General features: G+C 46.9%; 1 protein-coding gene across 1 annotated transcript; it reads left to right on the forward strand.

Moving 5' to 3' along the window:
- The first annotated feature begins 1,013 nt into the window (after positions 1 to 1,013).
- FGF19 (fibroblast growth factor 19) lies at positions 1,014 to 27,658 on the forward strand. Its single transcript, XM_069625370.1, has 3 exons — positions 1,014 to 1,248; positions 2,909 to 3,012; positions 27,356 to 27,658. Exons 1-3 carry the CDS (start codon positions 1,014 to 1,016, stop codon positions 27,656 to 27,658), a joined length of 642 nt encoding a protein of 213 aa, XP_069481471.1.
- Positions 27,659 to 27,888: the final 230 nt, after the last annotated feature.

A 27,888-nucleotide genomic window follows, 5' to 3' on the forward strand; every position in this document is an offset into this window, starting at 1 on the left:
CCACACGCACACACACATCCACACGCCCACATGCACACGCACACATACAATAAACACAGACACGCAAGTGCACACACAACCTCACACGCATGCTCATACACACAAACCAACCTGCGCACACGTATACCTACCCACTAACACACAAACACACACGCACACACACATCCACACGTACACGCACACATACAATAAACACAGACACGCACGTGCACAAACAACCCCACACGCATGCGTGTACACACCCACTCAGGTGCGCACACGTAGACACACCCACGGACACACGCAGACACACACATCCACACGCACACATACAACAAACACACGCACGAACATGCCCACACACAGCCACACACGCACACACAGCCGAATCTCTATACTCCAACAGCAAACATACGGTGACGACTGGCAGCAACCATCTTATGTTGAAATATTGAAGCATGCATTTAGAAAATGTCACATACATACAACATACACTGGTGTGCACATCTGTATCACATGCATCATGTCTGTAAGCTTAGTGTTACTGCACGCCGAAGCAGGTCGGGTGCCACTTTAGCTCAATTCTTTTTTAAGGAGCTCAATTCTTCCCCTGTCCACTGTTTCACCCGAGACTTTGAAAACCAAAAGCCTCGCAGAGAGCTTCCAGTTTTCAGTGTCAGCAATTTGAACTGTGTTAACCCTGTGACTTTGGTGAAAAAGCAGGGGAACCGGGCACCTTACGCGCTGCATGAGTGTTGAGAAATGTGTGTTTCCTCCCGTGATGTAATCATAACTATTATTCACCTGGGCTGGGTTGTGACTGTGTAATAGTCTGAATTGGACCCGGAATTTAGCCTTATTGATCTGCTGATAAGAGACGTATAAAAGCCAGGGGAGTGAGTGGCTTCCTATTTACTACAGCCCTCGAGCAATTGGGTAAAAAAAAAGCTGAGGCTGGCTTTGCCTGGCGTCCCGTAGAAGCTCCGAAGAGCGCGTGTGTGTGTGTTGGTGTCCGTCAGTCGAAGCCCGGAAAGATGTGGTGGGGGCAACTGCAGTGGGGCTGCCAATCCCTGGCGCTGGCGCTGCTGTCCCTGGCTGCCCTCAGCCAGGCAATGCCCTTTGACGCCGGACCACACATGAGCTACGAGTGGGGTGAAACAATCAGGCTGCGCCACCTCTACACCGCCAGCAGGCATGGGCAGAGAGGCTGTTACCTGCGCATCAGTGAAGACGGCACAGTCGATGCGGCAAGAAGACCGTGCCCCCACAGTGAGTGCATAGGGTGCCAGGGAGGCTTCAATCACTATAGCAGAACATTGATCGTTTTGGAAAATATTGGTACACGCTTCTTCTGCTTTTGGTTAAGCGTGTATTCATTTTACGCTGAATTGATTTCACAATAGATGGGTCTTATATATCGTGATACTGCATGATACCTTTACCTGCTGCGCTGCTCGTCTTGATCCGGGTCATCATTCTAAATGGTGGGTAATGGACTGGGCTCTTTATGTGGGCATCGTTGGGGGCCAGGTTGGCTTGGTCAATGTGTTTTTTAGTGCGAGTGTTTGCTCAAGCTTTGCCCACAGATCGCAGTTTAGATCACAAGTCGCCAACCTTTCGTACAAGCGTTCCAGATGCACTGGGGCTTTTAGGGGCTGTCCCACATCAGCAGATGTGAGAAGGGTAGCAAAGATGCACTGGGGCTTTTAGGGGCTGTCCCACATCAGCAGATGTGAGAAGGGTAGCAAAGATTTGCTGGGGCTTTTAGGGGCTGTGGCAATTCAGTATTTGTGGGGAGGACAGCAAAGATGCACTGGGGCTTTTAGGGGCTGTCCCACATCAGCAGACATGGGAAGGATAGCAAACATGCACTGGGGTTTTTAGGGGCTTTCCCACACCAGCAGATGTGGGAAGGATAGCAAAGATGCACTGGGGCTTTTAGGGGCTGTCCCACATCAGCAGATGTGGGAAGGATAGCAAAGATGCACTGGGGCTTTTAGGGGCTGTCCCACATCAGCAGATGTGGGAAGGATAGCAAAGATGCACTGGGGCTTTTAGGGGCTGTGGCAATTCAGTATTTGTGGGGAGGACAGCAAAGATGCACTGGGGCTTTTAGGGGCTGTCCCACATCAGCAGACATGGGAAGGATAGCAAACATGCACTGGGGTTTTTAGGGGCTTTCCCACACCAGCAGATGTGGGAAGGATAGCAAAGATGCACTGGGGCTTTTAGGGGCTGTCCCACATCAGCAGATGTGAGAAGGGTAGCAAAGATTTGCTGGGGCTTTTAGGGGCTGTGGCAATTCAGTATTTATAGGGAGGACAGCAAAGATGCACTGGGGCTTTTAGGGGCTGTGTCACATCAGCAGACGTGGGAAGGATAGCAAAGAAAGATAAGATGTGCAGGGGCTTTTAGGGGCTGTCCCACATCAGCATATCTGGGAAGGATAGCAAAGATTCGCTGGGGCTTTTAGGGGCTGTGGCAATTCAGTATTTGTGGGGAGGACAGCAAAGATGCACTGGGGCTTTTAGGGGATGTGCCACATCAGCATATCTGGGAAGGATAGCAAAGATTTGCTGGGGCTTTTAGGGGCTGTGGCAATTCAGTATTTGTGGGGAGGACAGCAAAGATGCACTGGGGCTTTTAGGGGATGTGCCACATCAGCAGACGTGGGAAGGATAGCAAAGGTGCGCTGGGGCTATTAGGGGCTTTCCCACACCAGCAGATGGTAGACAACTAGCAACGATGAACTGGGTTTATAGGGGCTACCCCGCACCAGCAGATACGTGAAGGATAAAACAATATGTAGTGAGCTGTGTAAGGGCTACCCCGTATCAAATGTAGTCATGTCAGAGCTTTGCATCAGATCATGTTCAAATAGTCTGTTCTGGGTGCCACTTTTACAAATGATGGACGCGTTTCGTTGCAGGTTTGCTTGAAATCAGGGCCGTTTCTGCGAACGCTGTTGTCATCAAGGGTTACCAGAGCTCGCGCTTCCTCTGCATGGAAAGTGATGGAAAGCTCCGCGGACAGGTGAGTTAATGAGGCGCCCGCTCGCGGCAAGTCCGCGTACTTCGCTGCCTCTCATGGGCTAACTTGCTATGTTTTAAAAACAGTGAGGTACGGTCACAGGTAGGCAGTAAGCACCGTTCTTTGCGCACCGCCATTCCTAGCAGACCTATTATGGGACCGATTCGTGGAATATTTGCACGGTTCAAAGTGACCTTGCTCTGCTGAAAAGTGACTTTGCAGTACCGACACAAGCCCTGATTCATGGAACTGTGCAAAGTGTGTTTTTGCCGTGCAAAGTCCGTGCAAAGTCACTGTGTACTGCAAAAATGACTTTGCACGGTAAAAATACACTTTGCACAAATCCATTAATCAGGATTTGTGGCGGTAGTGCAAAGTCACTTTGAAACAGGCAAAAAGATTCCATGAGTAGGGAACGGAATAGGAGCGGAGTTATTATGGAGGAAATGGGGAAAGGCGTGGGGCTGGAGTTATTAAGGGCGGAGTGGAGAAAGCATAGGACTAGCGTTAAGGGGAAAGGCATATGACTGGAGTTATTAAGGAGCAAGTGGGGAAAGGCATAGGACTGGCGTTAAGGGGGAAAGGCATAGGACTGAAATTATTAAGGAGGAAGCGGGGAAGGGCAGGACTGGCGTTAAGGAGGAAAGGCATAGGACTGGAGTTATTAAGGAGGAAGTGGGGAAAGGCATATGACTGCGTTAAGGAGGAAAGGCATAGGACTGGAGTTATTAAGGAGGAAGTGGGGAAAGGAATAGGACTGGCGTTGTTATCTTGCGTTTCGGCATTGCTTTCCATTCAAAGCCCTGCACAAACCCCGAGGGCTTTGAATTGAAAGTGATGCGAAACGCAAGATGCTTTTCCACACTCCCCTCTTACCAACGCCAGTCCTTCCTGACGATTTTAAAATTGAAAGCTATATAACCCAACTCCTTCCTTCGTACTCCAAATGTAAGATGGCCTCAGAAGTATCTCGAAGTTTCTGAAGAAATGAACATGAATTGCCTTGCGTTTTCTGTTAGCAGGGGACTACTTAGCAGATGCTTTGCATCAGGTGCGTAAAGATGGGTCGCGGTAGAATGCTGACACTGCATTCACGCTGCACCGGCCTGTCCCTGTAGAACCAGCTCACGGCTCCAGGGGCGGCAGAGTCACTGCAGTTCAGAGCTGCAGGGCCCTGCGGATGGATACATTTTAGAAGAAAGACCAACCGAGCGGTCGCTTCAGTGTGAGACGCTCTCTGAGCCTCCCCCCTAAAAGCTGTAAGAAAGTTCTCTGCTCGCAATCTCCCTCCCGCCCCAGCACTCCGCTTGCCATCTGCATGAAAGCTCTACGACCCCACCCCCTACTTCCCACGTGTAATCAGCACCGAGTCTGTTCAAATCAAGGCATTAGATTCTACTGAAGAGCACTACCTGCGAGGCTCGGTGCCCGTGTGACTGGGGGGGTGGGGTTTACAACAAAGCACATTGTACTGGCAACCAGACCCTTCGGGCAGAGTGGCAGGTTGTTCTCTTAGTATCCTCCAAAGCTTCCCTAGAAGAAAGCAGAGAATTGCCATATTTAAAGTGCTGCTCCCCTTGTTTTGTTTTAAGCGAGGGGGGGATTAACTGTGCCCCGTGAAGTGAGGTCCTCTTGCAGAAAGTCCTTTTAACTTGCTCAAGGCATGCGACACGGCGAGGTTGCTCGGGAGTTATTGACAGGTAGAGTTTCCTGAGCAAGGTGTCTTTTATCATCAAAGCACTAGGCAGACATTATCAGCATTTCTCCCTGACTGACCCTGAGTTCATTTACCCATACTGACGGAGCCAAAAATAATCCCGCCGCTGGGAGAGAAGGCTCATAAAGCAGGATCACGTCGGAGGCGTGCTTCCTAGCCTGCCTCACAGATAACATCAACAAGCAGCTCACAGGTTTGGCTTTGGTTCGGACATGGGATTATAGTTTTCCAGGCATTTCCATATGGTAGTACCTCGCCATCTGGCAAATGGTGTTGCTACCTGAGCATATTATGGCATTATCTGAAAAATGCTTATCTAATGCTTAGACAAGAGCGAACAATTGTGACTCAGCTGTTGCTTGTTTTTTTTTTTTTACAGAAATAAAAATAAATAGGTGCACGGGCACACCCATTGCTTATAAATGTCAGTTACTCCTAGTTTGTGCCGGAGAGTCAGGAGTCTATTAATGGCACAGGTGCAACTATTGTACATCTCAACCTTTATTTGCTACATAGCAGTATGAAAACCAGCACATTTGAAGACTCCCGATCCAATAATCCCCCGGTGATGACATAACAGGAACTCATTATAAAATCCCCTCTGTAGTCCTTTGTTTTTTTTCAAACAGCAACCCTTAGCTCTCCGAGGGTGCGCTCCGGGGAAGGAGAAGAAGGAACACCAGCACCAATCATACCCTCTGGCATGCCAACCCAGGACCTCAGTAGAAGGATTTTCTGGGGAAGAAGCCATCTGTCACAGAACACAAACAGAACAAGTCCGGGAGGGAACAACCAGGAACGATAATACTCGCCTTACTATTAATAGAATACTGACTCTGTCACAAACTAGTAGTGATCGACATTGCACATTCAAAGCAGTGCAAGGACCGATCTTGCAGCGTGCACAACAGATTTACAAAAACATTGATAAAAACGTCCCTGCATTGCACAATCGGCTGACCAAAGAATATCCTTTAGGTGTGTCCCTGCCCAAAAGGCCTTAGATGCCGTAGGACCTTGTGCTGAATAGGCACCAAACAGTCACACATCCACTACAACCATAGCCATAACGCTGGTGATCGTGGAGATCGAGAGTGGGAAAAGAAACAGGCCTGAAAGGTTTGCAGAAAGGAAGAAATAGCTGGTCAGGTGTACCCCGAAAGGAAGCCAGCCTAGAGTCATAGTCCCTCAGACACAGGACCACACAAAGATAAGGAAAGTCCGCGAAGGAAATCTCCCTCGACTCAGTCTTAGTCCTATGATGCACATGGAACCTTACTCCCGCAGACTAGAATAATCTACCAGACAGACTGAGAGCCCCAGCATCGCCAACACTGAAAGAGACCAAGCACATCAACATGACCAACTTGGCCAAGAGGTTCTGCAATGAAAAATCCTTGTTCGCGGGCCAGCTATGAAATAAGGACAGTACTAAATTAACATCCCACAAGCAAGCATATCTGGGAGCCAACGGGATCTGGCACCCCATTGGCCTTCAAGAGCCTGCAAACCAGTGGATGCTCCCGCATCAGGAAACCACCCACCAACTTGTGGAAAGAGGAAATAGCATAGCAGTAGGTATTTACTGTATGGTAAGACAGAAAAGAAGACAAATCTGTCAAAAAATTAAACATCTGAACTGCCCCTGCTAGTGTATTGCACCAACATACCCAAGTTCCCCTTGTATGCTCTGAGCTTGCTAGGTGCCCAGGACTCCCTAATGAGCATCTCAGCTGATCAGGAAAAACCCTCAACGGCCCGTTTGCCTTAAAAACCAATGAAGCCACCAATCGGAGGGACCCCTGCAGCACCAGAGGGTCTGATCGATGGACGGAGTCGGGCAGGACGTCCGATGGCACCAGGAAGAGAATGGGAGAAGCAACAGCCATGTACAGGAGTGGGGGAAACCAAGGCTGACCCTGTCACAGAGGGGCAATGATAACCAAGACTGTGCCCTGCACCTGCACCTCAAGGTGAGCACGAGCGATCATGAAGGTAACCTCGACCTCCTAGCGGTCACAGAAACCTGGCTGCATGATGCAGCAGGTCCATCGCTCTCCTTAGCAATACCTAAAGAGTACCATATACTAAGAATGGACCGTCCTAATGCCAGAGGAGGTGGCTTAGCTATCATTGCTAAAACCAATCTGGATTTAAGACTATCCATGCTACCTCCACTAAAATCCTGTGAATTACTATCAGCGAAACTGCCCATATCCTCATGTCACACTGTAACTATTTACCTTACATATAGGCCACCAGGGCCCCTAGGCTCGTTTGAAGAGGACATATCGAGCCTCCTAGCCAGCAATACAAAAAAGTAATCTCAGATAATGATCCTAGGCGACTTCAACTTAGGACTTAACGACCCAGATGACAAACAAGCGCAAGCAATTGCCACTTTGCTTGTTGAACATGGTCTTAACCAAAATGTACTCACTCCTACCTACGACAAATGGAGGACATTAGACTCGGTTGCCACTTCAAACTGACCAACCACGAATACTAAAATTACACCCCAACCTTGGACTGACCACTTCCTAATCGATCTCAGCTTAATATTCGACAAGGAAACCATTAAAGAAGAAACAATGGTACCCTCTCGCCCCACTAGATCAAGGAAAATATCACCCCTGACAACATCCTACCCCTCCTCCTTCCAGTAATTAATGCCCTGCCATGCAATTCCGATCCTGAAACGTTGGTAGACGCCTTTAATCTCACTATGGCCAAAGCCCTAGACACCATTGCCCCACTCAAGAACTGTAAAAGTAAACAACAGATCCACCTCAACACTTGGTTCACCCCTCACCTAAATGAACTAAGAATGGAAAAAAGGAAGCTAGAAACTACATGGCAACACTCCCCGATGGAGGAAAATAAACTAAAACTTAAACTCTGTGCTACCAACTACAAGAAAGCAATTATCCAAACTAAAAAAGAAGTTTATAATGAAAGAATCTCCAAACCACGTTCCAACACGAAGGAACTATTTGTGATCATGCGAGAATTAGAATCTCCCATACCTCCACCGGATAACGTACCCAAAGACAAGCAATGGTGTACCAATATCCAAAATGCCCTTACAAATAAAATAAAAACACTACAATCCAAAATTGGAAATAAAAAAGCTTCACTCCCACTCAGTGAAATTCCCATCATTTCCACTCCCATTAACAAACCTAACCTAGTCCCATTCAAATTCTCTAAAGTCTCCATTCATGAAACTGAAAAAATAATTGCCTCACTAAAGCTATCAAAATGCAAAGACGACAGCTGCCCGGCCCAAATAATGAAGGAGGCAGCTAGAGACTTAGCACCTTTTATCACTAAACTCATCAACGCTTCCTTTTCATCTAACACCATCCCAAGTAGTTTAAAAGAATCCTGGGTTCTACCCCTGCTTAAAAAACAAACCCTAGACTCCTGCATCCCCACTAATTACAGGCCCATCACAACAGTCCCATTCCTCCTGAAGATAATTGACAGAGTGGCTTATCTTCAAATTCAAATGTACCTTGAGACCAACCAACTATTAGGCCACCGACAATCTCGATTCAGACCTCAGTACGGTACAGAGACTGCTCTAACAGATCTCAAAGCCCAAATCAATGAGCTCAATGACAAAGGAAACACAGCTATGCTACTCCTCCTTAATCTGTCAGCGGCATTCGACTTAGTGGACCAGGCAGTACTTTGCAAACACCTAGCATCGGCCGCCCACTTTTCAAGTGAAGCTATAGCTTGGGTCCAATCCTTTCTCGACAATAGAAGTATGCAAGTCTTCTCCACCCTAGCTTCAGCAGACCCAATTCAAACAACATGTGGAGTCCCCCAGGGCTAATGTTTTTCGCCAACTATGTATAATATCTTTACTAAGCCTTTATTCAACAAATTGGACAGACTGGGTGTCACCTACACAAATTATGCAGATGACACCGAGATCCTCATTCCCCCTTCGGGCCATTTCTCTGCGGATACAGCTTTAGTAAACAAGATGTATACCCTCATTCAGGCATGGATGGCAACCCATGGCCTCTGCCTGAATGACGAAAATACAGAAATCCTTATCCTTGGCTCTTCCAACAACTTAAAAATCTTGACACCAACTACAGCGCCTTCAACATCGATGGCAATATAATCTCAGTCGCTAAAGAAGTGAAGACTGTCGGCTTCTACGTGGATTCCACGCTATCCCTAAAAAGCAAGTACATTCTCTGGCCTCATCCACCGCCTACACTGGCAAACTTATCAAAGCATGCAGACCCTTCCTTTCACTAGCAAGCTGAATTACTTTAGCCAATGCCCTCATCCTATCAGAACTGGACTACTGCAATGCATTGTACGCAGGAGCAAATAAATATATTATCAACAAACTACAAACCCTCCAAAATAATGTGCTCAGAACAGCCCTGAACCTCCCTACTAGAGAGCATATCTCAAACGCTAGGAGAAACCATAACTGGCTAAAAATCAGTGATAGGATCCTCCTCAAAATCATCACATTAACCTACAAAATCCTAAATAATGCAGCCCTGCCATACCTTAAGGAAAGAATAACAAGAAAATCCTCTGCACGACCAACCAGGACAGCCAACTCCTACTGCCTCCAAATACCCAGATACCATCTAAAAAACAGGATGTAACAGTTTCCCTGTACAAGCAGCTCAGCATTGGAATGCATTACAAGTTCATCTAAGAAGGGAACAGCCGTATAACAGCTTTAGACGCAAGACCCACACCTGGCTACGGCACAATGACCTCTAGACCCACGATGCCTCCCTTATGCCCTGCCCTCATCTCGATTATTAACACTTGTTACTATGTAACTGAGCCCACAAATTTTCCTATGTACTTGTCTACACTGTAACCAAGCTTTAAGTATTCTTGATATGCTTTGCGCCCAGCTACCTAAGGGTTTTGGGCACCCTATAAATGATAAACAAACAAACTAACAAATAGGTGGGAACACGTAATGTCTTCTGTGGTGCAATTACTAGAAGAAAGCATCCATCGTCCTGGTGAAGGGGTCCAGATGCCAGCTGAGTAACCCTGGTAGCTGGGTGTTCAGCAAGGAAGCAAAGAGGTCAAGATCCAAAGGATCCCAAAGGTACTGAATTTCCCGCAACAGGGAGCAACAGAGTTGCCAGTCACTGCTGTTCTGTCAGTGATGGGAAAACAAGTCTGCTGGCAAATTGACAGCTCCCAGAAAGTACTCAGTTTGAACCTTGAACCCTGTTCCAAGAAACTATACTGGCCTTCTAAACCTCTGCCCACCAGGTCAGAGTTCAGAAATCTATCCTAACAGCGATGCATGATAATTTGTTGCATGATGTGGATGCCGTAAGAAAAAAAGTGCTTGTTACCACTAACTGTCAAACCCACACGTACGACCTACAACCACTTAGAACCTGCCCGTTAAAAGCCATAAACGCTCCTATTGCTTCTAACACTGTTGAAAATACTAAGATCACAAGGTTTTTCCACTGCGTACCCTCAGTGAAAGTGATCTCCTGATTGTGCTTGATGGTCAGTTATTAACTTCCTTCAGCTGTCTGGGGATTAATATGCTAGAACAGGTTAGCAATGCAATTTATAAACCCTTTGTTGAACATAAGGCACGTTCTGACACGACCCTGGTGGTGTCTGCTGCTTTGACTACTAACCTGATTATCTCAAACAAAGGTACCGAGTAGCTTCTGACTCGCAATAAACTATCCAGAATATTAACTGGTGTTGATTTTGTTGTGCATCACACCATCGAAGAAGTACTTTACAGAAGCCTACTATGCACTATAGAAAAGACATTGGGCCTCATTACACGGAAGGCGGTGAGCCATGGCGCTATTAGCGCCATGGCTCATGCCGGTAAAATACCGGCACCGCCTTGGCGGAAAGGGGATTTACCGCCCCATTCCAAGGTTGGAGGGGCGGTAAATCCCCCTTCCGCCATTGCCCTTCCCCATTCCCATTTCTGCCCCATAGGGCTCTATGGGAATGGGGAAGGCGCTAATTACGGCACCGCAATTTTGCGGTGCCGTAATTAGCTCCGAGGTCCCTTAGCGGGTTGGTTTTTAAAGCACCAACCCGCTAAAGGACCTCGTTACCATTAACGGTGGCCGTTAACCATTACCGCCTTCCGTGTAATGAGGCCCATTACCTAATTCAACCTTGGAAAATGATGAAAATTACAACCATATTGTGATTGCGATCTCAACATTTACTGCACAGCGGTCTAACTCCTTTGGAGTTTCACTTAACTCTGCTTCATCCTACATGCAATTCCAAACATTGGAATGCCTTTTAGAGGCCCTGATGAAAAAGTGTCACATGCTAAATAAAACAGCGACTGCCCACTCACAAATTATTACTCAAATTCTTGAAACGGTTAGGATGCCCAGAATGAAGACTAACGTAGCATGCAATAAAGATTTATCAACTGAAGTAATCCCTACCACTCTGTCTGCTCGTATAGATAATACCAGTATGTACCCAAGAATGTTGGTAGATTAATTTCTAACACCCCCATGAATGGGCTGACTAAAAATCAAGCAAGTGATTTAAAGGATCCTGTAGACATTGGTGGGGGTATTTCTGACCCCTTAATAATCACAGATTCTAGTACGATTACTACAAGTAGCCAAAAGAAAAAGCATGCAAAGAGGCATACAAATCCTCCCAGGGCTAACCTAAACCCAAAGGGCCAAGATAAGTCTGGTGATAGACAGGGTTATTCCTTCATCCCCTCCCCATCTCAGCCTTCGCTGATTATTGAATCTGATATGGTATCGAATGACATTATCCCCGCCCCAAAATGAGGAGGACAAGAACTAAAAAGGGAACTAGTCTTGTGAAGACATCTTCTATTGATATTCATTCAATGGACCGTAAGGATATTCGCACCCTGTTAGGGGTTGCAATTTGTACTTGAACCAAATTACTTTATAAACCCGACAAATGCAACAATACTAAAAAGTATTATAACAACGATTCATGCATATTGGAAGAGATCCATGAACTATTTGATTCAGATGTCCATACATCAGCACTGACCAGTGTTCTGGAGCCTGGGTCATACGGAAACCCTGCACAAAACAGTCAAAATTGTAGGTGTGTAGGGGGCGCTGTTGAGCAGCCGAGGAAAATGGCTGCTTAGCTCGGGAGCTCCGTCACAGTCCACCTGAATCCTTCTCGCATCGGCGCTGATACGGGCTGGCAGCTACAGCAATTGCAGCGATTTTGCTGCAGGAACCGTCCTCTGCACGCACCCGAAATCCCGGGCTGAATCGGTGCCTGTGGACCGCGCGGCCGCCACTGAAGATCGGCCTCCCCCGCGGCCTTGCCGCGGCTGATGCGACCGCCGGCTCTCGTGGCGCCCCGGCACCGGTCCCCTGTGTGCCGCCGTCCGTGGCCGCCTGAAACCTCCCCTGCCGCGGAGACTGTTCGCCGGAGCGCCTGTGGGCCGATCACTGGCTGGGGCGACTGGCCTGCCTGTGTGCTGCGGCCGGCGGGCCCCTGCCCCCCACCCACGCGGGCGCCACCTCCCGGCCTGATCCCTAGGGCCCTGCGGGCTGCGCCGCTACCGCCTGCGGCCTCGGGCGGTCCACCGGGGGAACTGCCGGCGACGCCGCCTCGGAGGCGCCTTGGGGGTTGCCCCTCCTGCCTCCCCGGAACCACGAAGATCACGCCACCGGATGACCACCGCCACCAGCCCTGATCCCCTGACATCTCCTGACGACACAACGGTCTCGCCCACCTACGGGCTGGAAGGTGGGTGCTGAGCGCTACGCTGGAGGCCCCCCCTCCTCTGCTTCCTTGGGTGCGAACCCCACATCATCAGCCTCTCGCACCCTGACGGTGCGCCCACGTCGCCCGCCGTGGGGCTCTCCACACATGAGCTGGGACCTCTACGCCCCCCCTATACCTCGCCTTCCCGCTGGAACTGGGCCCACTCCCACGCCCTAGCCACACATCTCACTGCGAGCTGCCGCTCCTGGCTTCAGCGGCTGGCTGGTTAACCTCACGGCACCACCGGAGTACACAGTGCGCCGCTCATCTGTTTGCCGCCCGCTCAGGACTACGCCACCTTGCCACCACCATATCCCGCACTCTCTGCCCGGTCGCCGCACCACCAAGCTCTCTGGTCCCACTACACCCACAATCTGCTGCCGCTGACCAGCTGCCACCCTCCACGGGACATCCCACCCTTAACTCGGCCGGGTGGACGGGATCCCCTACCTTGCCATGTCCAGTAGAGCACGGGGTGCTAATAAAGTGGGCGCCATGGACAAATTCGCCAAAGCGGCGCTCAGGGCGGACCCGGCGTCCTCCCCCTCGCCACGGGAGGATAGTGAGCCCCCCCTGGACCCTCCGCACCCGGACCTGACCACCTTGATGGAGTCCATGGCGAAAAACTTCGCATCCTTCCACGAGAAGCTGGACGACATCAATGCTAGCGTGGCCTCCCTACGGGCTAAGGTTGACCAACACGGGACCAGGATCACTGAAACGGAGCAGAGGATAGGGGCCAGCGAGGACCATATTCATACTCTCCAAAACACAGTCACCGAGCTCGTCCACGATATGAAACAGGTCAAGGCCAAGAATGACGACTTAGAATCTAGATCTCGGCGGAACAACATTCGCATTGTGGGGGTTCCCGAGTCTGCACTAAAGGGTCGCATGGAACTGGCGATTGAACAGCTCATCAGGGATCTCCTTGGCAATCCTGAGTTTTCACCATTCTTTACAGTCGAGAGAGCGCACCGCTCCCTGGCGCCCCGGCCAAAGCCAGGCGACTTCCCCAGACCGATCATTGCAAAGCTACTGAGCTACAAAGACAGGGACCACATACTCCGACTGGCCAGAGAGAAAGGGGAGCTAAGACTTGAATCACAAATCGTCAGGATCTTCCCGGACTTTTCGGTGGGAGTACAAATGGAGAGGCGCCGATTTGGCGGGGTGAAGAAGATGCTCAGAGAAAGGAAAATTGAATACTCTATGCTTTTCCCTGCCCGTATGAAATTCATCCACCGCAACAAGAGCTATTTCTTTACGGTCCCTGACAAAGCGGTTAAGTTTATAGAAGCACAGATCCCACTGCCACACCCCCCGGAGGAACCAATCGGTGAGGACTGAGGCTGCCACCCCTGTGCTCCCAGGTGAACCTCTTGTGTTCGGGGCTACCGAGGACTGCTCATCCGTGAACTGATGCTGGCCCACCCCTGACTCTCTTCTGGGTGGCCCGCCTCGGCCCCATGGCCCTATATCCAACATCCCATCTCCTCCGGGAGATGTCTGCTTGCATCTTGGGTCCCTGGCCCCAAAATCCGGACCTGAGGACCGTGAGCTGGGCCGCAATCTTATTCACTGTCGTCGCTGGCCCTGATTTCGTCCTTGCTATTTCGAACAATATGGTTTATCCTCCTGCTTGTAACCCCCGCCGTACTGGTCGGGAAATATTGTATACTGTAACGATGCTTTATCATGCAATGATCACACAATGGTGGACTCGACGGCAGCAGCAGCCCCCACTGCAGCTGCAATGCCGCTTAAGGCAAGGGTTATGTCACCAAGCCCCGGTTGGGCTATGTTTTTGGCGTTGCCGAGTTGGGGATGGCACGCAGGTTGTTTTGAGGGCGGGTGTCGAAGCACTGCTAGTTGTTACTGGGCGGTGAGGGGGGGGAGGGATAGTTGGGGTTTGTTTTACTCAAAAAGGCAGGATGGTCTTGACGGGCGCGGCAGGGTGGTGGATCTGCTTCATTCTAGCGCTACTGGTGGGTATTGTAGTCAGATCCCGCACTTGGGATGGCCCGTGACTCCCTGGTATGGCCACTAGAGTGTTGACCTATAATGTACGGGGTCTGACCAACTTCACTAAGTCTCGTAGGATAACGGCGTACGCGCAGCGACATGGGATCAAAGTGCTCCTATTGCAGGAGACTCACGCTCAGAAACTCCTGTCATCGAACCTCGCACAGACCTGGGGCCCAAACAGATACTACACTCAATATTCCACCCAGTCCAGGGGGGTACTTACCCTAATACACAAGGCTGTTGCGTTCACACTTCACACATCCCACATCGACCCAGAAGGTAGATACGTGATTCTGCACTGCACCTTGGCTAGCGATGAATGCCTGCTTGTGAACTCGTATGCCCCCAACATTGACTCCCCGGAGTTTATAGACACGATATCGGCCATTCTCATGAAATATATTGATGTCCCTATCATATGGGGCGGACACATGAACTTCATACTTGATGCGACCTTGGACAGGACGGCCACTGCCCGCAGACCCATGTCCCGTGCTGCTAAACGGCTTCAAACTCATATGGGCTCCCTAAACTTGCTCGATGTCTGGAGGACACTCCACCCCCAGGAGAGGGACTACACCTTTTACTCTACGGTGCACGATAGCTCCTCGAGGATAGATCTATTCCTCCTGTCGGGTGACCGCATGGGCAGGGTCTCGGATGTCAGGATACTTCCGCGTACGCTCTCCGATCACTCCCCAGTGCTCCTACAGATTCAACTTGGTAGAGCCCCTGAAGCCCGCCCTGCGTGGCGCTTCAAATCCGACGCCTTGTCAGATATAGTCTTTAAGGCTGAGATTCTTGCGGACATAGCCTTGTTTTTCGGAAACAACAGCGCCTATGACACGCCCGAGGGGACCAGGTGGGAGGCATTCAAAGTTTATATCAGGGGAATGTGCATCTCCAGGGAGGCAGGGGTCCTCAAGGCCATAAGGCAGGCGCTGAACGACTCCGAAACTAAGCTTAAAAACCTAGAAAGAGATTACGCCTCTAATCCAGCGCCTGCAACCCTAGCGAAGATTAGAACGGAGTTGGAACGATTTGAAGTACATGCCCTGAGTGAGGTGAGATACTATGCCCGCCCCGTCGCGGCCCGAAGGTATGGTGAAGGTGATAGGCCGGGCAGGACCCTTGCTAAGCTGGTGCGATCGGAGGGGGGTAGGACCCGGATCGATAGTGTTATTGACGAGAAGGGCGTGAGGCACTGGTCGGACCGGGCCATCCTCGACACTTTTACTGGCTTTTACGCCAACTTATACGGACCCCAGCCGGCGCACTCAACCCGTGACTTAGATGACCTATTGGAGTCTATCCCTATGACCCTGATCTCCCAAAACACCAAAGAACTCCTTGACGCCCCGTTCACCCTAGAGGAGATAGTTCGGGTAATCTCAGATCTTCCGAAGGGCAAGGCCCCTGGTCCTGATGGGCTCACAGCTGAGTTCTACCAAGAGCATGTTGCCATACTAGCGCCCATACTGCACGGGGTCTGGACGGAATCACTCCGCACACTCACCCTTCCTCCCTCTCTAAGAGAAGCATTAATCACCTTCCTCCCCAAGCCCGGGAAACCCCCAGACGTATGTAGCTCCTATAGACCCCTGTCGCTTATCAACACCGACACGAAGATTTTTGCCAAAATAATTGCCAATAGGTTTCTCCCGTCCATGCCCCACTTGGTCCATGCTGACCAAAGCGGATTCGTCCCTGGTCGCTCCACGGCACTCAACATCCGGCGCCTCTTTAATGTCCTGTCCAGAATTGATCCAAATGCCGACGCAGTGGCAGTCACATTAGATGCCCAAAAGGCATTTGACATGGTCTCATGGCAATACCTATGGGCTGTGCTGGAGAAAATGGGGATAGGCCCGAACATGATCTCCTATATAAAGCTGCTATACACGAGACCATCGGCTAGGGTCCTCATCAACTCCGTCCCCTCCTCCCCCTTCGAATTACACAGAGGTACACGCCAGGGCTGCCCGTTCTCCCCATCCTCTTTGCGCTGTCCATTGAACCCATGGCTGATCACGTTCGGAACCGTCACACTCGGAAGGGCGTACGCTTGCAGGATTCACCAGAAATCATCTCATTATATGCGGACGATGTACTCCTCTACGTCAGACAGCCCTCCACACACCTGGACCCTATCATTCGCGACATAACCAAAATAGGAACGTACTCGGGCTTTACTATAAACTACTCCAAATCCGAAATCTTCCCCCTAACTAAAACAACCCAGCAGCCGTCCTGTGAGTTCCCCCTGCGCTGGTCCCCGGGCGGAATTAAATACCTCGGGGTGCAAGTGTCATTAGCTAAAACCTCCCTGTTGGCAGACAACTACGCAGCCGCGGCTCAGCTCATCGAATCCAAGATGCTTAAGTGGCGCAACCTGCCGCTATCCCTGGCGGGCAGACTCTCCTTAATTAAAATGATCGCGGTACCCAAGCTCCTTTACATATTCGCCAACGTGCCAGTATGGCCCGGCAAGCAGTACTTCAAGAACCTTCATACAGCGTTTGCTCAATTCCTATGGCACTCCGGAGCAGTCCGCAAGAAGTGGCTACATATGGCCCTGCCTTACGAAAGAGGGGGCTTCACTGCCCCCGATTTGACTCTCTACTGGAATGCCGCACAGGCCCAACACGCCACCCACTGGTACACACACCCAAATCCCCCCCCACATGTCAAACTAGAGAAAATGGCTGGTGACGGCACCCACGCCATGACTTTACTATTACACTATACATACCGTGCTGATGCCCCATCGGACCCAGTGGCCACCACGATTAGGGCATGGAACGACATCCTCTCCTCCACTCGGGAGCAGCGCCCGTATTACAAGTGGCTCCCCCTATGGCAATTTCCTGGCCTCCCGCCTACATATGATCGACTTCTCTCTCGGCGGTGGGGGGGCCTGGGATATCGGGCCCTAACAGATCTCTACCGCGATGGCACATTTATCACCCCCCAAACATGGCGCTCAGGACACCCCAGCTCAGCGCTAGACCTGTTGCAATACTACAGGCTGAGAGCAGCGGTACGGGCAATGTGGCCCTCCTTCCCAGATGAGCCTCCAGACTCCCCTGAACTCCAGTACATAGCTAACTCCTCAGGCTGTAGGGGTATAATATCCTCCTTGTATAAAATGCAGCTGGACAAACTGGGGAATATGTCCCCAGACTCACGTCAAACATGGGCGGAGGAACTGGACACGGAGATCACCGACGCAATGTGGAGCAAAATGTGTGCACATACGCGCAAAGTCTCACTCAATGCCAGGTTCCGCTGCATGCAATACAAACTCCTCAATAGGCTTTATTACACGCCACATAGAGTGGCAAAATTCACACCCAACTCGACACATACATGCCCGAGATGTAAATTACCTGAGGCAGACCATGGTCATATGTTCTGGTCCTGTGCTGCGCTCGACACGTTTTGGGTTGAGATTACAGAAGCACTATCGGAGATAATAGGCTCCCCAATTGAGATGAGCCCACTAGCCTTGCTGTTTGGTATTTGGACGGGGGAGGACGAAAGGAAAATGTCAAGGTTCTTGAATGTGGGTGCTATGGTTGCCAATAAATGTATACTGCAATGCTGGAAGCGCCGCAACCCCCCCTCCTTCAACATGTGGCTGAGGGCCCTCACGTGGGTGCAAACATGTGAAGAGGAGTACATCGGATCCCTGCCCATCCCCTCCCGCCCCAGGAATGTTTGGTCGGAATTTCGCAGTTACTTAAACAATAAGGACGGGGTCGAATGGTCCTCCGCCCCCTCAACTGCCCAACCGGACTAAACATGAGGCACGTCCCATCCTAGCTACTCCACAATATCCCTCCCGCTGGTATGTGCTGTTGATACTAGTTGTGATGTAATGCATTTATGTGCTGTCATGATGTTCGCTTTCCTACATGCTATCCATGCTGTACCTGTCTTGACTTCCTGCCAATAAACAAAAGTTTAAAAAAAAAAAAAATTGTAGGTGTGTACTCCTGGCCAACACAACATCGAAGGCAGCACTGAATTCTATGACTGAGCCTAAGTGCTTATTTCCTGATGGGTTGGTTGGCAACAACCCTACAGCATGCCACAATTCACCTGGACATTTTACTAAGTATGGGAGATGACCGTATACAAAATACAAAAGGGTCATTAGAATACAGAATTTGTTTCATTGCTCCAATGTCCTCACGCTAAACCATTCCACCTTCTTGGACGTATGCCATCACATCCCTCAGTTGCTGGTCATTTGCACAAGAGACATTAAGGTAGTAGAGATTCCTGACAATTGTGACCATGCAACTATAATAATCCACTTATAGCAGGATTCAACCATTGACTTTATATAACAATGTGAGGTGGACTTCTATAGGTTTGGGTACGAATGCTCTATTAGGAATATCTCTGAACCTGCTGGGGTTGGGAAACTTAGTTATAAGTCCAGGCTGAGATATTTGAAATTGGTGGTAAGAGGGCCAAATGACATACAAGCAAATCTTCACTTACCATCAGACATTAGGATTGTAGCTGATGCTAATGGCACCCGATCGTTACAATAGGTAGATAACACTTCAGTCCATAAAATGAGTAAGCCTGCCGATTGGTCCTGTCTGTTGTGAAGACATCATGAAGTAAAACACAGACAACAGATTCAAAGTTCAAAATAAAATGGTTTAGTAACTCAAATGTCAGGATGGTTGAAAGCCTAACTTGCCCTATGCTAAGGTGGGATTTCCCTACCTGATTAAACTAAGGAAAGTGTGAGTCAGAAAGTTCAACTTAAAATTCTGTTTGTGTCCACAACCTATCATTGCCCTCACAACTAAAGCTAAACAAACAATGTTTAGGGATGTGAATAATGAAAGAACACAAAGTTCTGAGCTTCTTCCAGCTCCTAGCTTCCTTTTCAGCTGCCCTTCCCCAAGTTCAAGAAAGTTCAGCAAAAGTCTTGGGATTATCTTTCTCAAGTTCACAACAGTTCCACAAATCCTTGGGGTTCCCTTCCCCAAGTTTAAGGCAATACAGTTCCACAAAATCCTCTGGGTTTCCTTCCCCAAATTCAAGGCAACCCAGTTCCAAAGAAATAGGTCTTGAGGTTTCCGTCCTCAAGGCAGCATTAAAATGCATCAAGTCTCAGGATTCCATTCCCCAAGACTTCAACTTACCAACTTGCCTGGCCTCCTTCTTTCAATGTTCAACACAACTCCCAAATCAACTAGGCACCCCTTCTGGATTGGATTAACAGTTACATTAAATTACTCCTTCTTGGTTTACTTCAACAATATCTCTGACTTTCACAATTGAGTGTTCCCTGATCTAGGCACAGTTGTCAGACCTCACGGTCCACCCATCCCAGGTTGCGCAACCAGGAACCCTATGCATTTCAGCCCAAAACGTTCTTCTGTATTTGCCTCTGTGCAAAGATACAAACTCACTTAGTTTCTGTTTGTCAGCCTATTGGCTTTATGTGAAGGTTCACCCTCACTTGGCTTCTCCTGGTTAGCCTCTTTGTTATGCCACAATGTGTCACACATAATTTTCCAGTCTTTTGCCTTGCCGCACTGTATTCATGCATAAAGTTCACTTTGTGGTGGTTTTATTTCTTCCCCACCTTCCTGTCACGCTCTTTTGCAAACTTCCACTCTTGCTCTCTTATTTCATACGTTGCTTTCAAATGGGCAATTTTACATTTTATCTTTCATCAGATCAGCTTTGCCCATAAAGTTTTCATTCCATTCGGTATTCAATATTATTGACTATTCACTTTGCCACTTAATTTTCATTCAACGTGTGGATTTGGGTTTGTTTCACTCAGCACACGTTATTTAGTTCATTCAGCATTTGTCTCGCTTCCATGCAGCCCCTAGAAGCGCCTTGGCTTCGAGTGATGTTCGCCTTCACTCATCGGCGTTGTTCCACTTCTGCTCCGCCTGCTGGCCTTCCTTGCACTGCAAGCCCCGCTCGCACTTCTGATTCTTCTCCATTCCCACCGACAGCTCTGCTTCCCTTCCACATATGCTGGCAGCTACTTTGTTTCCCTTTCTTCATCCCCAGCTCCAGCTGTGTATCTCTAACCACAGAGGTTCCAGCACCTGTGGATTTCTTACGGCCCAACTTGCCCTGGGATCCACAGTTCCTTGGGATTGTCTGCCGGTCTCCTGGCTCTGCTGCAGGATCCACCACGACTGTCTCCTTGCAAACAGGATTCTCTGCTCGTCCTTGTGCTGTTGGTGTCCTCCCTTCATATACACCTGCAACCCCTTGATAGGTTGCATGTGTGAATTCTTAATTGAAATTGACTGACTGCAATTAGAGGATAAATTGGGACCTGTCTGACTTTTACAATACTCTGCAGGCCTCTTCCTGCTCCCAGTACTAAAGTGGTGAAATTACTTACTAGTGTTCACTACTCCTAGTCGCCTCTTGCTCATCCCAGTAGTGTAATAGTTTGAATGAGGGAAAATGAGGGTAGCTGTTTTACAATAGCCCATAAAGGTCGGGGTAGGGTTAGGTTGGTTCTCATAAGGAAAAGGGGTGTACCATGTCTCGCCTGTGGGTACCCTCTTCCCAATCCCCAAGGATCTTCCACCCAGGTTATCCTCCCTCACGTCTCCACCCCTAGGGTCAGGATCCAAAAGCGATTGGCCTTTCCCTGGCCACATGAGAAGAGAATCTACGCATTATCTATCCCTCAGGAAAGTAGGAGTGAGTATGCCCTCAGGTTTCTCACACTGTCTAGTTTCTTGACAAACAACTTTACTAACTGGCCATGACCACAAGTTCAAATTGCTATCTTGGAACTATTTAACAATCTAGACTTATTTAACGCAATTTCACTACAAGAAACCGGGTTAGCCGAAGATCTAGTTTTGGATGGTGGTATCACAATTCACAAGTTAGCCACTAATGGATTATTGGGTCAACCGAACGGTGGTCTACTTATTAGTGGCAAAGCAGCCTTTTGTTTGACTAAGCTTAATGTACCTTCTGATTTTATTTTGGCAGGCTTATTAACTGGTAATGTGTAGAGTGGGTCAATGATTAAGATGCTCATTATTAAAATATATGATCTTCCGGAATCTAGATGCATGAAAAAAATTGTTCTTGATCTAATTGCATCCCACAATTTCAGTTTCCAAGTTCTTTTAATGAGTGACTTCAATTCTAGAATTTCCCTGAATCTTTCCTCCCCTGCGTTTGCTCCAGAATCAGAGCTACTACACTCTAAGCCAAATTCACAGGAAATGGGATGGTCAACATCATTAGGGATGCTTGATCTTTGTATGTTGATTGGTAGATGTGAACATGACCGTCCTGGTAATTTTAAGAGAGTATCTAGAAAATCTGCGTCTACTATAGACTACGTCTTTGGTTCTGCTAATTTATTTCTCTGGAAACTAGACAAGTTAATTGTTCCCAGAGAAGAAAGTTATCACTTTCCCCTACTGGTACTGCTGGATATTAAAACCCCTTACCTGACCATTGATAAGTCAAGTAAAGTAGGCCTTAATTGTTTTAAAAACAGAATATGCTGGAACTCTTTCATAGTAGAAACAGTAAATCAAGCATTCCCTGGAGACTCGCTTAAAAAATATAAATGTCTGTACCAAAACTAACATTCATTCTACCTGTACTTCGGCAACTGTTCAGAGTCACATACCATCAATTGGACCGTGATGAATAAATATGTCCTTGAAGATTATTCTAAAATAATTGGTGATATTCTAGCTCTCCTACCCACAGTTGTGTCTAATTGTTCCAAGAAGCACTATAGTGGCATACATAAACATAAATATGATAAAGTCATATATGAATCTAAAAGGGTTCTAAGACAGGACCTACGGAACATCATTGCTCACAAATATTCAGACTCTGCTTCGGCTAGCCTTATGAGTACAAGAAAAAAGATTTACTCTTCACCACAGCCGTCAAAAATAATAATAGCCGACTTTTCTAGCAGCTTGTAAGACCACACATAGAAACCTCCTTTACTATGACCAATGTCAATAGAGAGGATTGGGAGACATTTATAAAGTTAACATTGGAACAATGCCTTATTCTCATTTTAGGCAAGATCTCACAGAAGCAATGTGGACTTTTTCTCTCACCTCTTTTGAATTAATTAAGATTTTAAAATCTTTAAAAAATGCACGCACTCCAGGGTCAGATGGTATATGTGATGCCCTTATTAAAGTTATTACCACTTGGTGGGGCCACTTGTTACACCATTTATACAAAGCAATTACTTATAACAGTATAGTTCCCAATACATGGCGGGGAAGGATAATTCTGCCACTTCATAAACAACTATTTGGCATTCTAAAGAAAATTGAAAACCCTCGACAACAAAAATGCTTTCATCCCCTCGCATGAGGATTGTGCTAGAGTTCAAAAGGTATTCCCGGATAAAATGTCAAAAGCCTGTGATAAAATCAGACATTCCGTCCCTGCCACTTCCTTGAAAGACAGCTCAGACAATCCAAAGATAAAGTCAGAGAAAGGAGACTCCACCTTCTCTTTTAAACCTATAAACACAGCGGAATTGTTGCATTGCATAAATAGCATGCATCCAATTTTTTGCTTAGGCGATAGTCTCGCCTCACTCCTCCAAATCCATTCTTAATCATAATAGCATTTTTAGTCCTTTTTTGTCCGTTTCATAAATGCATCTTTCCAATTTAGCAAAGTACCATCAAGTTTTAAAAAGGGTAACAGTAACTCCACTTGTCAAAACAATTGATAAGAGCCCCTCAGATAGTGCAAACTTGCATCCAATAACAAACACACTATTGTTATAGAAAAATCTTGACAAAGTGGCTACTTGTCAACTGCAGAGCTTCTTGAAGAACAATGAAATTCTGCATGGCATGACAAACAATCCGGCTTCAGACAACAACACAGCACGGAAAGTGCTACCATGCTCGACCTAATAGATGGTGGCAAATGCAGCCTGCAAATCCTTTGGGATCTTTCAGCGGCCTTCAACTTAATGGACCACAAAATACTATTAGCAATCTTAGAAAAAAGTAGGAAACTGTTCACCCAATGCAATACAATGGATACACTCTTTCTTAGCTGATAGGATATCTGCTATTCATAGGGGTGATAAGACATCAGAACATTTGCCTTTGACATGTGGCGTCCCACATTGGGTCTGGCCCGCTCTCGAACTCTGTTCAATGTTGACATGAAACCTTTGTGCGATATGCTGGAAGAAAAACATTTTCTATTCACAATTTATACAAACGATACCCAGCTCCTGATTCAACTGACTGGAGACTATGAGCATGACCTTCTTAATTTTAATACCATTTTTACATTAATGAAGCAATGGATGTAAAATCACTGGATGTGTTGCCAAACGAGGCAAAGACCGAGTTGCTGATCTTTGGCCCCACTCACCTAAGAACTATCTTAGTCCAGAGGAATGCTAACTTTCAATTAGATGACTGCATTGTATTTGTATTTGTATTTGTATTTATTAAGTTTATATAGCGCTTTACGCCAAAGCGCTTTACATTATAACAAGAATACAGAGAATATGATAACAAAGTATAATTAGAAACATGAGACAAGCGTTAAAAACAGTATGTAGAACAATTTACCTAGGTTAAAAAGGATTGAAGGAGGGAGGAGTAGGGGGAAAGATAAGAGGAGTCAGGGGGGAAGAAAATTAAGTTTTAAGGGGAGTACAGGAAGTGTCAGAGGGAGGTTAGAGAGAGGAGGAAGGGAAGTGAGGAGGAAAGTCAGGACGGGTAAAGGAGAAGAGATTTCAAGGAGGTGCAGAAGGAGGAGTAGGAAGTAATAGAGCAGATAGAGAGAGGTAGAGAGTTCCAATGTAGGGAGCAAGGAGTTGAAAGAAATGGAAATGAGAAGAGGCACAGGGGGAGGGAGGAACAGTAAGTAGGAAGAGATAAGCAAAACAGAGAGGGCAGAAGGGAGTGTAGAAAGAAAGGAGATAGGAAAAATAGGGGAGGGAGGAGCGAGATCATGAAGAGATCCAAAAACGAGACAAAGGAATTGAAATTTAAGTTGGGAGGGAAAGGGAAGCCAGCCAAGAGAGCGAAATGTAGGCATAAAGAGCAAGAAGACAAAGGGTATGGATGGCAGAGTGGTAGCGGGATTCAAGGGGAGCAAGATGAGAGGCAGGGAGTCCAAAGAGTAGAGAAGAGCAATAGAAGAGAGAATATAAGGGAAGAGATTAAGTGTTTGGGAGCATGGAAGGTGAGGGAGGAACGGATTGTAGAACCACAAACCAGAGTGAAAACCTTGGGCACCCATATGGATTGCTCTGTTAGTTCAGAGGTCCAAGTAAATGGAATTATGCAAAACACCCAGTATTATCTGAAAATATTAAGAACAATTCTACCACTAATTTCTGTTAAAAATTGCAAACCTCTTGCTGGAGCTGCCATCTTATCCAGAATGGATTACTGTAACTCTTTGCTTGGTGGTGCCCACAAGAAAGATCTGGAGATTTTGCAGACTGTACAAAATGATGCAGTTCGCGTCATAAAAAATGTACCCCGTGGAGAACATATCTCTGAACATAGAAAACTACTTCACTGGCTTCCTATTAATGCAAGAATAAGATTCTTATTTTTACACACAAAGAAATACCTGGCAGTGCTCCAAACAACTTGAAAAAGAGTTATCCTCCATAAGCCTAATAGGAACTGAAGATCAAGTAACACTTTACTATTAATCTGTCCTCGCCCGGAAAAAATGAAGGGAATTGGAAGATCCTTCACTTATAGGGCTTATCAGGCGTGGAATGCCTTACGTCCAGATCTACACCTTGAAATTAACCTTTTATCTTTCTGAAAGAGCTTAAAAACTCATCTAGTCGAATAACTATTGTTTGTCATCTTCTGTGCATGATCATCTGCCACACTCTTCCTATTTGCCTTGAATTGAGTGCTTTAGGGGATCCACGCCCTGATGCCTGTTAGGTTACCAGCGTGTAACAAAGCAATATAGTACTCTTGCTTGAACTAAATAAATGGGCTGCTAATACCAATGTTATTCCCCTTTACCAAACTGGTTTTCGAAAGGACGCAGGCACTTTAAATAATGTTTTGACTTTGGTAAATCTGGTAGAATACTCATAGGCCATGAGAGGTCAATGCATGTATGCTGTTTTTATTGATTTTAGGGCTGTATTCGACACGGTTCGTTCACCATGAGTTTTTATGGCAAAAAATATTGAAATGGGGGATTCCCCCTGTATTACTTAAAATGCTTTTTATGTATTACACTGATACTAAAGTAACAAATAGTCTGTACAGTACAGGAGCAATGACTGACATGTTTGATACACACTCTGGCCTCAAGCAGGTATGTATCCATTCTCCTATATTATTTAACCCTCACTTGGGGACCTAACAGAAGCTTTTTGTTCAAGCACAGCCTTCTCTCCCAGACTGGGAAATTACGGGATTCCTTGGCTTGGGGATGCAGAGAACTTCATTCTCTTTGATTATACACCCAGTGCCTTGCAATGCTCTTTAGAAGAAAGTTTCTACTATGCTGATCTTAATGGACTTTCTAATAATATATCTAAAACTAAGTCCATAGTCTTTTACACTAAATACACCAAGACCGCAAAGAAACTGAAATTGTAGATCAGTGATCAATCCATTGAGCAGGCAACTACTTATGATGATTATGGCCTACCTATTGATCCTGATTTAACATGGGCTACCCACTTGCAAAGGTTGGATATGAAGGTTCAACCGTTAACTGCTGGGATTTTGAATGTTGACAGAGAACACGCAGACTATTCTTTAATCTCTCTTCTTAACCTATATATGGCCAAAATGTGCTTGGTGATGCTATGCGAAGCTGAGGTTCAGGCCACTAAACATGCATCTGAGCTGGATTTTAAGGAAAAGCAACGTCTTAAAACGACTCTTAAATTACCTTCATGTACTCCCATTGAATTTGTGTTTCATGAAGCCAAACTGAACAATGGGTAATGCATTTTTGGCCCTGAGTAGATAAAATTTGTATTTGAAATTGGTACATGCCCCCCACAATTTCGGGCCAGTATGGAGACTACCATCCATCTAACGTATAATGAGGTTACTAAATGGTCTCAACGAATTAGTCTTATTTCGAGTGACTATCCTTTTAATAAACTTTCAAATACTCATAAAAAGCTGATCTATGAAACTGATCAGGTACAATCTTTTTTTAACTTGGCAACCAAAATACTAGGCCTCAAATATATTGCACAATAAATACATTATTCTAGTACTCGTGATTACTTGTCGGCATACCCAAATAAATGAATTGTGAACAAATATTTGCGACTTAAATGTAACATTGTTGACACCCTTGAAGTCGTTGGAGGCCGGGCTTGACTGGCAAGCGACCAATAACAATGTAGATTGGTTGGTGAACGTGTCCTGGAAACTGTTAAACACTTGGTCATGGAATGTGAGAGTCTTCATGATCTCAGAAGGGCCTCAGTGGAGCTGATACATGTCAAACTAATCTAACAACTAAATGGTAATCCTTCCATGAAGTTAATGATGTGGGACTCATATATAATTTGACAAAGATGTGAGGCAGGGTAGAATAATTGTGAACATTTTATGCAAGTGTTTGGGTTGTTCTTTTCTTTTTTTTAAATGTATTCCTTTAAAGACTTGTCTTGCTTGTGTGTGTACAAACAGCCTTTATTATGTTATATTGTACTATTTTAAAAATAAATATATTATGCAATGTTATGGTGAAGTTGTCTGTGCTTATGGTAATGGTGGGTTTGACATGCACTTATACCGTTGCACTTTTCTCTTTTAGTACAGTTATTCCGCAGATGACTGCTCCTTTGAAGAGAAGATCCAACCTGATGGCTACAACACTTATACATCCAAGAAATATGGCATTTCCGTGTCTTTGGCTAAAGATAGACAGAGGCCGCACTGCACTGGACAGTGCTTCCTGCCATTTTCGCATTTCCTGCTCATAATAAACAATGTGCCCTTGGAACCAAAGGAATCTGTGGATAAGGAATATGCATCCCCCCTTTTTATACAAGAAAGTCCGTTTCATCAGCTCAGCTTCCTGGATTCCATAGAGGGCTTGGGAGACCCCACACCCTGACTATTTCTCTAACAATGTTGATCTTTCAGGACTCAGCATCAAACATGAGCAGCAAGTGACTACTGTTTAGTCCTTTTGAATCTTGTGGTCGTTGTTCATCATCAAAAGGACCAACCTCGTTGGCAATGAGTATGTAAAAGGCAGCAGGACTGTAAGAAAGTGAAAGCTGCGGCTCATTTGTGACAATTGCACAACAGACCCCTCATGTGGCCGGGCCTGCTGCTGGAAAT

The sequence above is a fragment of the Ambystoma mexicanum genome, chromosome 11, assembly GCF_040938575.1.
Source record: "Ambystoma mexicanum isolate Mex_15411 chromosome 11, UKY_AmexF1_1, whole genome shotgun sequence".
Lineage (NCBI taxonomy): Eukaryota > Metazoa > Chordata > Amphibia > Caudata > Ambystomatidae > Ambystoma > Ambystoma mexicanum.

Excerpts from the sequence above, each read along its gene's own strand:
- FGF19 (XM_069625370.1), top strand. The coding sequence starts at position 1,014 with ATGTGGTGGGGGCAACTGCAGTGGGGCTGCCAATCCCTGGCGCTGGCG. Across the intron at positions 1,249-2,908 it reads AAGAAGACCGTGCCCCCACA|GTTTGCTTGAAATCAGGGCC; the intron begins GTGAGTGCATAG and ends GTTTCGTTGCAG. Across the intron at positions 3,013-27,355 it reads ATGGAAAGCTCCGCGGACAG|TACAGTTATTCCGCAGATGA; the intron begins GTGAGTTAATGA and ends TTTCTCTTTTAG.